At 37.8% G+C, this 14,280-nt stretch overlaps 1 protein-coding gene across 13 annotated transcripts in view; it reads right to left on the minus strand.

The window, feature by feature from the left end:
* The window catches only part of TRPM3 (transient receptor potential cation channel subfamily M member 3), a 1,070,052-nt gene that overhangs the window by 125,036 nt on the left and 930,736 nt on the right, over positions 1-14,280 (minus strand). For all 13 annotated transcript variants that reach the window (XM_027549457.1, XM_027549458.1, XM_027549453.1 and 10 more), the window contains one exon: positions 11,770-11,842. In XM_027549457.1, the coding sequence (XP_027405258.1) occupies positions 11,770-11,842 (73 nt within the window). The remainder of the gene's footprint in view (positions 1-11,769; positions 11,843-14,280) is intronic.

Genomic DNA, 14,280 nt, shown 5'->3' on the forward strand with positions numbered 1-14,280 from the left:
CTGGTAGATTAATATAGAATTCTAGATTGTAAATAAATGTTCTTCAGAACTTTTAAGGCATTTCACAACAGCCTTCTGCACTGTTGTTCAGAATTTGACATCATCCTAGCTCCTGGTTCTTTGCATGTGACTTGTTTTTCTCTTTGGAAGTTCTTAGAGGTTTTGTTGTTGTTTCCTATATTATTCAATATCATGATAATCTATCTTAGTGTGGGTTTATTTGTATTCATTGTTCTGGGCACTCAGTGGGTTTTTATCATCTGGTGACCTGTGTTCTGGAGTTCTGGGACATTTTCTGGAATTATGTTAATGATTTCTGACCTTCTGTTCTCTCATTATCTTTAATTCTGTCTGTCCTTTTCTGGGAGAGTTCTCCAACTGTATTTTTAATTCTTCCACTTATTTTTAGTTTGCCATGATCATTTTTAATTTCTAAGGGCTCTTTTTAGTTCTTGAACTAAATATAAGATGCTGTTCATATTTTAACAGTTTAAAGATTTCCCTTGATTTCTCTGAGGGTAGTAATCATAGTTTTGGTGAAGTTTTTTTCTTCCTACATTGGTTCTGTTTGCACCAAATTGCATTTCTCTGTTTATTTGTTTGCATATCTGTCCTCTACATTAGAGATATTTCTTATATGCCTGGTTACAGTTGGACATCTGATCACACTTAAGAGTGGGTGCTAAAGTGCTGATTGAAAGTCCTGAGCACATCAATGGAAATTATCAACTATGAACCTCATTGTAAGATAAGCTGGTTCCTTAAATGGGGAATCATTTATATTAATATCTTTAGGTCTTTTCTCTTAGGAGGATAAAATTTTACAAAAAAAGGACCTTTAAGTCCCTTTCGGTCTCCTCTTTGGAGAATGAAGACTCCCCGCCCCTCAGCCACCAGCATGCTGGGAACCAAAAGAGGGAGAGGACTGGGGTTTAGCATCCAAAATTTAGCACCCCACTTTCAGTCTATAGTCTATCCCTCACCTTTCACCTGCTGTCTCCTGGTGCAGAGAACATGTTTTACCCTCTTCAGAGAATATATCTTTGCTTTTTTGTTGGAGAGGAATTAGGAGTAGGCAACAGGATATGGCACTCTGGCTGCTTCTTTTAAAAGACTCCCTGTGCCCCAACTTTCTGGACCTTTTGAGCATACTGAAGTGTGAGTCAGCTTGATATTAAGTTTTTTCCCCATGTGTTATTTCTTACGTCTGCTTTTCATCTTCCATGTCTAGAAATGGTTTACATCACCTCTGATCACATCTGTTTGATCAAAGCTCCTTGACATGGTCCCAACCTCTCTGCAAGGAAGGCTAGGATGTTAGTCTCCAATGTGAAGAAAGAAATCAGTGTGGTGAACACAAAATACTGTTTCTGCTCTAGTGCTTTTAATAAATGACCATTTACTCTTGCTTTAGAGGGAATCAGTGTACAGTAACAACAGTAGACTCGTTCAGTGAACCATAGTTATCTAGGAATCTATCTGTACTTTTTTATGCATCAAAGAAATTTTACTCACTTATTTTTCAGAAGATATAAAAAATGAGGGCAGTCCTTAATATGCAGTCCTGGCCATAGAGGCTTAGGATGCAGAGCAAGTGTTCTGGACTCATAACCTGAGTTCATGTCTAGACTCTATCAATATTTAGCTGTGTGACCTTGGTCATGGTAGCTTATATGTGCTTCAGTTCCTCAAGTGTGAAATGGGTAATACTGATAGTACCTGTCCCATTGTAGTATTGTGAGGATTAAATTAGTTAATGCTTGTACTACAGTAAGTGCCATACTAGTTGTTATTCTTACATTTTAGTTGTACTATAGAAACCATTCATTTTGGAATTATGCTCCTGCCAATCTGCATGGTTATGTAACTCAGAATATTCAATAATTGATTTAACAAATGAGGCTGATTCATTGTTCTCCGGCAAGTTAGGGAAGAAAAGGTACAATTCTGTAGCACTGTGGCCAGTGGGCAATGATGATGTCTTCACAAGCCAAGAGCTGCCAGGGAGCTCTGGGTTTGTAATTAGCTTAAAATGCACACAGCATTGTTCCCATGCCAATCCTGAGGCCCAAGAGAGCTGCAGAGTAAAAGGTGTTTAGCTTCTGTGTAACAAGGAGCTGAGATGACCACATCTGCCATCAGAACTGGCTGCACGATGTCGGGAAGGAGGAACAGACCTGGCCATCTGCAGACCTGGATTCCAGTTCACCAGCAGAGACCTCTCACTGTCCTAAGCCTTTATAGTTCTATCCAGCTTTATAATTCTACAATGAGACAATCTTATGGACATGGTCATAACTTTGAAAATCTGCTAGAAATGGCCTGTCCATAACTGCAGACCTGGGGGCCCTAACGTTCATAGTTCTTACAAACACTTGGCACCTACTATACACTGTACTTTCCTGCTGGTGATTATGGCCCTGGAGCAAAGAACATAATATTCTCATCCTTTGATTAGGGACATGAGTCAAAGCCCTACTCTTCACTTACTGCCTATATCAAAGGAGTTGAAGAAGTCACTCTCTCCTATGAGTCTGGCACCAGAACTCTGCTTAGGGAGGAAGCTGTCTGTAAAAATATCCTGCAAAGCTGCCTAGGGTAGATGAGCCTTTCAGGGCAGGACCAAAATGTCAGAGAATGGGGATGAAATGCTCTGTTTGAAGAGGACATTTGTTTTACTCTTAGAGGAGAGCATGAAGAAGAGGACAGTGGGAGAAGAGGGGGACAGTGTGACAAAAGGGGATTCAAATGGGAAGGATCCATGCAAAGTCCCTGTGTGAAATAGCCAAAAGCTATCAACATTGGAGATGCTTGCTATGTGATTAAGAGTTGTGTGCATTACTGAACTTTTCTTCCAACCTTACCTATATTTTTAGAAGTTTATTATGCTTTTATAAAAGTCTGCTAAAGCTTTTAACAAAAAGTTTTGGGTGAGTGAATTTTGTTATTTTTTTCGAAACTGTGGCAAGACTGAGTTTTACATTTTGTCTTTTGTGATGAGAAACAAAAATAACACACATAGAATCAGGAACCTGAAGGCAAGGGTGACCAAGGGACTTTCATCTTTCAAGAATTTGCAGAAATCCTGGGGAGGATGTAGAATTGCATTTCTGTCAGTCACTGAGTTGAAAGGTTGGAGTCCACCTCAGTGAACTTTCATAGGGAGGTCCAGTTTGCATCTTTGTTGTTTATATGATTTTGGCCAGTTACAGATTGGCCTGGGACTATAACTTCTTTCAATCATGGATATTTACTGAATGCTAAGCATATGTCAGGCATTTTTTCTGGCATTGGAATATGAAGGCAAAGAAGACAGAATTCTTTTCCTCTGGAAACTTTCTAATTGGAAGGTGAAGTTTGTAATCAGAGTGATCACACTTCCCAATTTGTCTGGACATTCTTCCTTTATTCTAGCTGTTCTGGCCTAATTATCACTATCTCCCACTTTCATGCCTCAGAAGACCCAGTTTGGAGATAAATTAACTGGCAACCATTCCACAGAGTTGTTATAAAGATTAGATGATAAAATTTATGTGAAAATGCTTTGTGAATTGTAAAACATTATACAAATGAAAGGACTAAGATATTTAAGTTCTTTTATTGCATTCTTCTATTAGAGACAAATAGAAATGTCCAAAATTGCTATCTACCTTGGTCTCTCTTATTGCTCTGAGATCTACTTGGATTTGCAAGAAAATAAAATTGCCAGAAAATTAATTTCATTTTAAGGAGGCTGGGCATGTGTTCAACCATTTTCAAGATTAACTTTATTTTTGTGGTCTGTTCTGGTTCTTTACATGTATGCTCAAGGGTTTTTGTTGTTCTCAAATTTATATGTCATTTCAAAATTAGGATTTTATGATTATGATGGATTTTGGATATGGGGGACATCCTAACTCCCTAGGAATTCAAAAGCCTGTTTTAGAAGAGAAAGAGTGTAAAAGCACTGTGTGCTCAGTCATGTCTGACTCTGTGACCCCATGGACTGTAGCCTGCCAGGCTCCTCTCCATGGGATTCTCCAGGTAAGAATACTGGAGTGGGTTGCCATTCCCTTCTTCCAGGGAATCTTCCTGACCCAAGGATCAAACTTACCTCTCCTCTGGCTCCTGCATTGCAGGCGGATTCTTTACTGCTGAGCTACTGGGGAAGTCCAAGAGGGCTTGTCCAGGACTTGAACCCGGGACCTCTTGCACCCTAAGCAAGAATCATACTCCTGGACCACTGAGCCACTGCTTGATAAAGCACTAAGTGTTCAGTATTTACTATGAAGAAAGCATAGTGCCTGCCCTCAAAGAGCTTCCAGTCCCTTAAATCCACCCTCATGAGAAAGGTGGTTGTTTTTGTCACAGTTTCCTTTTTCATAGTTGAGGGAACTGAGACATACAGAAGTTAAATAACTTGGTCAATTTTATACGCAGCAAAGAACTAGGATTTATATATATATAAATCACACACAAACACACACACATCATCTGATCCCGAAGTCTGTTGATCATTTTTCACATATCCCAAAAATCTATATTTGATACTGATGGTGTGCCAGGCACTGTGTATATGGTGGTGAGTAAAACAGATGTGGCTCTTGTTCTCATTTCTAGTTTGGCATCATCATCAGCATGATTAGTCAGACTATCATTTATTAAACAGAACTTTCCAGGTTCTGCTAAGTGTTTTACTTGCATTATTAATTACAATTATTAAAATGACTATGAGTGAGGTATGACAATTATTTCTATTTTAGATTAGGAAACCAAGCCTCAATGACGTAAAGCAATTTGTTCAATCAGGGAGTAGTGATGCTTTGACTGTGTCTGTAATTCATACTATTAAAAATCCCTTTACTGGGTGGTCTCCCTGTGCTAAGTACTGTTCTGAGGGGTTGGGGTGGTAGTGGAGGATGGGGTAGATGGAGTCTAGTTCGGAAAGCCTGAGGTGATTTGGTTTTTACAAAATCATTTTCTCTTAAAGGATAGACTTTGGTATTGGGGGAAAAGTGTTAAGAATGTAATCACCTTTAAAATTTTTAGCAGAAATAATCAAATAAGTACAGATGATTAAAATTGAAAGGGATAATGACTATAGTGATAAAAAGAAACTATATAGTAAATAATATTCATAGATTGCATATTTAGGTCTACCTGAAGTGAATTATATGAGAATGGCTTGAGTGGATATCTGACCCTGATTAGTATTAATTTGACCTAGTTTCCATTTTTGTCTAGTGAGTGAAGAATTTGTTCCCCTAAGGTGCATAAGTGCTTGCATCTTAGGTAAATCTGACACTCTTTGGTCCTCAATACTTTTTTTAATACAATTGTTAGTCATGTATATATACATATATATTTAGTTGGTTTTGGTCTTCTCAGCACCCTTTGCGCCTCTACTTTCTGGCTATAGAGCCTCATTTTTTTTTTTTTTTTTTTGTTATTGTTGGAAATCCATAACTCCAAGGCTTGGGTGGAACTGATCCCATTTCTCATTTCATGCTCACAGGGATTCTCCCATTTTCTTTGCCACAGTGATGGATTCAGGGATGGGTGCTGAACCAATGCAAGCAAATTCAAATGCTCCCTGGGACTTCTCATTGCAAGTATGAGAAAAGATGGCTCTTTTGAACTGGGGTTTGCTCAGTGGGTTGGATGTAAGCCTGCTACTGCTGATGGCTGTTCTGCACAACAAGTCTCAGACCGCCTGGTTGTGGGAATTGTTGTATTTCTTTTTTTCTATTTTTAAATGACATACCTTTTTATTTCCCCTTTTCAATTTTATGATTTATTTATTTTTAAAAATTAAAAATATTTTAATTGGAGGAAAATTGCTTTACAATGTTATGCTAGTTTCTGGTGTACTGCATTTCTCTTTGCTTGAAGAGAACTATGCATAAATTGAACTATGTTTCTGTCACATATGACTAAAAATTTCCTGGTTGAATCAATATTTCACCAGAGGTGTACTCTTTAAAAGTAAAACAAGTGTCAGACTGTACTTTTCTTCCACTGCATTAGGTTAAATTGTGGACATTCTAGTTTCATCATTAAGGTACTGTGCATGCGGCTAGGATCGTCTGGTAGCTGAGGACCCTGATAAGTGTTCTCAGAGCTTGAGGGAAGCAGATGTTCTGATCTATTATCACTCAGGTACCCCTGGAGTCACAGGGGTAAATGTCTGAGATCTCTGTGGCACTGTAAAGCCAAGGAATCCCGGATGTTCCCAAGACTCATACATGTAATGTAAAGAAAATTGAAAAGAAGTGAGGAGACCTGAGTGAAAGCTTTGGCTCTGCTATTGATTTGCCTAAGGATCCTGAATGTCTTTTAGACTCTTTGCCTCAATTTTAAAGTTTGTAAAAGGCATGGGAGTAGCAAGGTGAAAGGGCTTCCCCAAAGGCTCAGCAGTAAAGAATCTGCCTGCAATGCGGGAGACACAGGAGACATGAGTTTGATCCCTTGGTTGGGAAGATCCCCTGGAGAAGGAAATGGCACCCACCTCCAGAATTCCTGTCTGAAAAATCCCATGTACATAGAGGACTGGCAGGCTACAGTCCACGGGGTCACAAAGAGTCGGACACAACTGAGTGAGCACGTAGACATGTGAAAGGGGGTACTGTGGCTTCAAGGTGGCTTTGGGATGAAGTAAAAATAAGAGTCCAGTAGCAGACATAGGTCTGCACGGTCTGTACTGAGGTTCTAGTGCACATGGTCAATATGCTCCATGATATCAATGTTAAAGATTTGGCTAAAGAGATAAAAATGAACCATCAGGAAACAAGTGGATTTGGGGGAGCCTGGTTAATAGTGAAAGCACATGAGGAAGATTAAAAGTGGTCTCATATAGAGAAAGGTTTAATAATACTTTTGCAAAGAATCTACATTGTAAAAATTACAGAGTGAATTTCATCTCTAACCGAAATATTTCACTGTTCTCCAAAAGCTTACCTCCTATGCCCTTTTAAGCCTAAAATAAATATGCCACACATTTTGACTTTGGTGATCTCTTTTGGAAAAAATATCATCTATTTCCATTGTATAATAATTAATAACTATGGTAACTTTGCATTGCATATACGTGATGAAAGTATCAATATGAATGTCCTTTTTTTGGTCTTAATAAGGCTGTCTAAACAGTTTGGGGTTTAAAAAAAACAATATTAAAAGGAAAGCAATCATGCATGTGTTGTTTAAGCTGCCTACACACAGAAAAAAAGGGTGGTAAAGATAAAACACATAATTAGAAATAGTTTTTTAATTTTCAAAGCAGGGCCATAATAAATTCCCATAAAACCTATTCATGAATCATCTAAGTTTAAGCAAAGATAGTTCCTCAGTAAACGTTTTAAGGTGCTAGTTACTTATGAAATGTATCTGGTGTAAAGAATTATTGGACATAAACTAGTTTAGAATATTGTGCCTCTCTGGTGGCTCAGATGGTAAAGAATCCATCTGCAATGCAGGAGACTTAGTTCAATCCCTGGGCTGAGAAGATCCCCTGGAGGAGGGTATGGCAACCCACTCCCCTATTCTTGCCTGGAGAATTCTATGGACAGAGGATCCTGGTGGACTACAGTCCATTGGGTCACAAAGAGTTGGACACGATTGAGTGACTAAGCACAGCACAGCAGCATTTTGTTTTATCAAGGATTAATCAAGCCATTTAAAAATGAGTTATTTAGCAAGACTAATTGTGTATTGATGCCAGTACTAGTTTGTGACAATAATTATGCATTTTCTAGTTAATAGAGTTGGAGGGGGATGCATTCAGAAGTAGTTTCAAAACATTAGATTTTATTTACTTTAATTATTCGTTTAGTTTATTTTTTATTTTTTTTTAATTTTATTCTATTTTTAGACTTTACAATATTGTATTAGTTTTGCCAAATAACAGTTTTAAAGGAAAATGGCTCAGAAAATAGTGATTTTCACTGTTTTGTATGATTTAATCTAATTACTAGCATTCTTACTAGAAATTTTTCTAAAGTTAGAACATTGACTATTTTTCTTGGTATTTGAATTTTTATTCCAGTATTCTTGCCTGGAAAAGCCCATGGACAGAGGACCCTGGCAGGCTCCATAGGGTAGTAAAGAGTCAGACACGACTGAGTGACTGATCACATGCACATTATCCACGCCTGTGTGATTTATAAAGACTCTTTAAATACTGCCTGTGGATGTTTTGATTATATCTGCACTTGACTTGTACAGTTAATTCCATAAGATGATTTTTCCTTTTTTTGTCACTTTGACATGAAGAAGTGTGTTTTCTTGCTACAGTCTGTCTATTGTTCAGATCCATAATATATGAGAGCATAAGTTATTTTTCCCTTAACATTAAAAAAAATAAACAAACTAAAGTACATACTTTATTAAGATTTATCTAGTTTCAACCTAATGTTCTTTTTTTCTCTACTCAAGAATATTATCCAGGAAACCACATTATTTAGATATCAGGTCTCCTTAGGCTCCTTGGGGCTGTGACAATTTCTGAGACTACCCTTGTTTTTGATGATCTTGACAATTTTGAGGAGGACTCTATCATTTCTGCACTCTCTTCTAAGATACTTTTCAGAAAATGAAGTAAGCAATAGAAGTTATTCTCTCTTTATGCCACAGATGAACTTTACCAATGAAGATTAAACCTAAAGAAAAATAATTCCTCATTTATAGAGGACAGCTGTCATCCCATATTACACTTCAGTGCATGTACAGAAGTAAAAGAATATACACCCACATGATTTGACCTCCAAGGTGTCTGAGAAAAGAGGAAAAAATTGGGAGTAACTCTATGCCCAGAAGGCTTCCCTGGTGACTCAGATGGTAAAGAATCTGCCTGCAATGCAGAAGAGCCAGGTTCAATCCCTGGGTCAGGAAGATCCCCTGGAGAAGAGAACTGGCTACCCATTCCAGTATTTTTGTCTGGAGAACTCCATGGACTTTGAGCCTGGCAGATTAAAGTCCATGGGGTCACAAAGAGTCAGACATGACTGAGTGACTAACACTTTCACTTTTTCTTTCTATGCACAGAAAGGATCAAGGGGTCACTTAAAATAACTTCTACTATGAGTAGATGTTTTCTGGCTTCACTGAAACTGCTGCATGGGGGATGCAGATAGGATAAGGTGACTGCCAGAGCAAGTTGATAAGCACTGGATGGTTTGTTCAGGTAAGTCTGGGGCTCTTTCCAGTGGAAATCTCTGATTGCTATGATTAGGCAGGGCCTGCCTGAGAGACAGAGGCAGACGGAAGAATGAGGGGATCTTAGATTCTTGAGTTACACTTCCTGCAGAATCTCTAGAGGTGTTTGAAGTTCAGAAGTATTAATAGTGTCACAACTCCTCTGAGTAAAATAACCTGATTTAGCAAAAAAAAATACAGGACTCCCAGCTTTGTTTTAATTTTTGATAAATAACAAATAATTTTTTTTTTTTTTTAGTGTAAGTATGTCCTATGCAATATTTGGGACAAATTTAAGCCAAAAATTTATTTGCTGTTGATCTAAACATTCAATGTCCTGCATTTTCTCTGGCAACTCTATTCTGCTCCTACTCCTTGAATTCCCTGGGTGTATGGGTGAGCAGGGGTTGAGGGGAGGAGGCAGAACTGAAAAGCAGAAGGATGAAGGGTGTGCAGTCTCTAGTTTCAGATCACACATATCAGAGAGCAGTTTCCTTAATGTGAAAGACAAATGTGATGTGACATCATCTAGTCTCAAAAGCTACTGCAGGTGTCAGCATTTGAGAAACTATGGGCTTCCTAGATCTCTGGAACAACTTTTTTTTGACTCCCTTTTCTCTTCATTTTTGAACATACTTAATAAATCTGTATCACATAAATAGTATTCTTTATATACAGATCCTAAAAAAAAAAAAAATGAAACTCAATCGGACAAAAAAGAAGGAACAGCAAATGTATATTTTCCCTGTTGATTCTTTCCTCCCCTAGGTCCTGAATCTGTGGACCAGTGCTTAGTTTCATCTCTCTCGTCTTCCTCTTTCTGCCTTACTTCTGATTTTCTCAGATGACAGAATAAAAACTGAATCACACAAAGGTTCCTTATATACTAGATAATTGAAAACTAAGCATAATTATAAAAATTAAATGTTAAGCCATGTTACTTGTCCAGGCATAAGTTTTAAAATACATGGAAAGAAAAATTTAACAAACTAAAAGAGTTTGAAACTGATATAAATATATTCTTGGCCTCTAAGGAAGTCAGCAAAAGCATTACACTTGATATCCTTCACAAATCAACTGGGTTAAAATCAGAGAGCATTTCAAAGCCTGCACAAAATAGAGTTGACACACCATAATATTTTAATGGCATAAATTCCCATTAGCATCTACTGCTGCATAAGTAATGTTCATTATAGTGATTAGAAATGTTAATTTCTGAGAGCAATCATTATTTCCTTTAATCTTCTATGGCCGTGTTTTTAAAACTGCAGGTTATGACCCATTAGTGTGTCATAAATCAATTTGGTGGGATATAATTAGCATTAAAGAGAACAGAATAGGTTAGAATTGAAAATATCCCATTTCATTGCATATAGCAAATGTAAATACTATTTTATTTACTTTATTTCAGCTTTCTAACTACATATGTATAACTACTTGGTTATAATATAAAATGCATTTAATATGGTCTGTCACATACAGAACAGTTGAAAAACAACTATTATATAATAGAACAAATAAATTCTAAGACGAATTTGAAGGTGAAGTACACTTGTCTCACAAACTGGTGAAAGAGAAAGAAAATATTTTGAATAGAAGATATTAAGATGACTAATATTTTAACTGATAATTGGGCCACATCTCCATTTACTATGAGTTTTGATTCAAGGAGATAAATGCGGTGTTTCACTTTTCTATTATCAAGGGACAAGGCATGCCTTTCACTTCATAGATTTGTATGATTCAGTAGTCATGATTGAATTGTAGCACATTTAAATTTTAGGGAGCGGCTTCCCTGGTGGTTCAGTGGTAAATATCCACCTGCCAATGCAGAAGACACACGTTCAGTCCCTGAGAAGATGTTACAACGCTGTGGAGTAACTAAGCCTGTGTCCTAGTGCCTGGAAACCCTAACTACGGAGCCCAGGGGTTGCAACTACTGAAGACCAAGTGTCCTAGAATCCATGCTCCACAACGAAAGAAGCCACCACAATTAGAAACATGCATGCCACAATTAGAGAGTAGCCCCTGCTTGCTACATCTAGAGAAAAGCCTGTGCAGCAACGAAGACCCAGCACAGCCAAAATTTAAATAAATAAATAAATTTTTTTTTTAATTTATAAATTTTCTGAAATCAAGTCACACTATAATAGGCCTATTATAGGGAAATTTAATAGCATTACGAATATATGGAGATGTATGGAGAGAGTAACATGGAAACTTACATTACCATATGCAAAATAGATAGCCAACGGGAATTTGCTGTAAGTCTCAGGAATTCAAACAGGGGCTCTGTATCAACCTAGAGGGCTGGGATGGGGAGGGAGATGGGAGGGAGGTTCAAAAGGGAGGGGATATATGTATACCTATGGCTAATTCATGTTGAGGTTTGACAGAAAACAACAAAATTCTGTAAAGCAATTACTCTTCAATTAAAAAATAAATTAAAAAAAGAATGTGTTACAAGAGAAGTCCTTATGTTATCAATAATTGGATGTGTCATGGTATTATTTGGGATTATATCCACTATTAGGAGACATAAGATTGCTGTCTAATCCATTTAAATTACTTTTGTACTCCTTGTATATAGAAACTCTTTACCTTTGAGCAAAGCTGTCAGGATGGCTAAATCAATGTCCTGGTGTCCTTCTGATCCCATCCGAAATACTGTAATCTGCAATTTGAGACAAGGTGACCATTAGCAATACATTTTTTTCCCTCAAGAGAAATTAAATCAATGAGACGGTATTTGAACACAGACTATCTTAATATCTATAAGGTAGATTTTTAACCACAGAGAAAGCATACATGGCAAGAATTCAATTAGAGGGCTCTGCAATCCATTAAGAGGGAGATGCCTCAATAGCCTCCAAACAGAAACCAATTTAGATAATTCACTGATTATGGTTACAATCTCTGAAACCAGACACAAAGGAAAAATGTCCCCTTTAATCATTTTAGCTTTAGAATAAAAACTTACCAAATTTTCAAAAATGTGTAAGTCATAATTTAAACTGAGTTGAGAAATTAAGTGTTTAAAAAGTTAGTATGCCCTTCAGTAAAGGTACCATGTGCCTTTGTGTCTGTATGTGTTTGTGTGTTTATGCTTGCGCACAGTATAGCCATCACTACATTCTCTCCTAGCAATAGCTACTCAACGGTTTCAATATTGTGATGCCTCTAGATCCTTCAGTCCTCTCAACAACCTTAAACCTTCTTGAGAAGGACTTAGCAGTATCCAGGTGGTAAGGATGAAAAAGCAGACAATAAAATAACATTTTTATTTTTAATTTTGGTAAGAAAAGTATTCTTTCGGGATGAATGAGGAGGCAGAGAGTACAGAGGTAGCAGTGAAGGATTAAAACATGCTCAATGATAACAAAGATTTTTTTTTCAAGTCAGAGGGAAGCTACTTAAGGAAGCCAAAAGATTATTTGAATATCTACATTGATTGAATTACTACTGTATTCAATTGCTTTAGACTTCAAGTTTCTTTATCTATAAAATGGGGAACTCATGGGGCTTGCTTATTTCTAACTACATAGGAAGTAAACTTCATAGGATTGGCTAATACATAATTCTGGGGAAGATGGTTAAGGACAGGGAAGCCTTGTGTGCTTCAGTCAATGGGTCGCAAAGAGTCAGACATGACTTAACAATTCAACAATATATAATTCTAAATTTTTTACCATGATAAAGAGCACAGGTACCTAGACTCACAGACTGTTCAACTATCAGTTGCTTAGAAATCCTCTAGCCCACTGCCCGGGGACAGAGTCATTTGTTTATGGTCAGCATCAACTTAGAAGGACAGCTATGCCAGGAAGTCGGTAGCTGTCTTGTTTCTTTTGTGTGCCTTAAATACTGGGAAGAACTAAGGAAAGGAACAAGATCTTTGAGCACCTGACCCAAATGGGTTAATAGCTGCTTAACCATTCATATCTGTTTATGTCCTTCAATCAGCCTGGGGTGAGTGTAAGGCAGAGATTACAAGTTGAAAAGCCTCAGAGGCCTTTGAATTAAAAAATGTAAAAGATATAGAGGGAGCCAGGCAAAATCCACTTAAGTGCTGTGTTTGGCCTCCAGGCCACAGCTTTGACCTCTGTCAGGGTCAAGGCGGTGCCCCCGGCTCCAGCAGGTTTGTACTAAAATCTGCTTCTGCATAAGCACAAGTTTGGCCAAAGTGCCATCAGGACATTCTCTCAAACAGCTCTTGATGCCCCCAGAAAATCCACTTGGGAGATGAGGGGCAGTTCTCTGTTTTGAACTCAGGAGTGCCTGAATTGGGAAGAAAACTTGAAGTCCACTGCAGAGAGAACCAAGAGGCAGAAGTGGAATTTTGGCTAGACCTTTAACTCTTTAAGCCAGGGCTGGCTAAGGTCTGAAAGGTATTATTGTGTCCTGAGCTGGTAGCAAATTGCAGACTATCAGAATAACATCTCTCATTGTTTTAGAAGAATTCAGAAATTAGGCATCAAATGGAACTCCTTAAACGTCTCCCCTACTTGTTCTAGGCATTCAGATGCCTAAATTCCACCGACTAATTAGAGATCCCACTTCAAATGCAAATTCTTCTGAGGCAGCAAATGGATAAATTAAATTTACTCTGAAATAACAGATTACCAGGCTTTCTTTGAAACAGCTTTGAGGAGGGGAAAGGAAGGTTTACAGTATGGAGCTGCTAAAGGATTTCGGGGTCGGGGTGGTGGAGACACAGACATTTGTGCTATTGTTTATCAAGGAACCTGAGGTGGCATTGTGCTCTGGGGCATCACAGGTTTTCTGGAAAGCTGATGTGGAGGGAATAGCTGTCCACCTGTCCAAGCCCCCATCCTGGTATGCTTAGACTGAAGAATCTAAGGACCTCAGAAAGAGTCTGACCAGAGGGAGACCAAACATGAAGGATCCAAAGATGAAATTTATTTCATAATTTTCCCTTGAGTTGACCTGATATATTATGTGTCCACTCCTCTAAATCTTTAAATTTAAATTTGAAGTTAAAATGTTTAAAATATCACTCAATTTATATGTCTTTCTCAGAAAAAAAGATGAATCAAACAAGAAAACCAGAGTTGTCTTCACCTACCACTCTTGGTGTTGGCAAAGATGCAG

This window comes from Bos indicus x Bos taurus, chromosome 8 (assembly GCF_003369695.1).
Source record: "Bos indicus x Bos taurus breed Angus x Brahman F1 hybrid chromosome 8, Bos_hybrid_MaternalHap_v2.0, whole genome shotgun sequence".
Classification (NCBI taxonomy): Eukaryota; Metazoa; Chordata; class Mammalia; order Artiodactyla; family Bovidae; genus Bos; species Bos indicus x Bos taurus.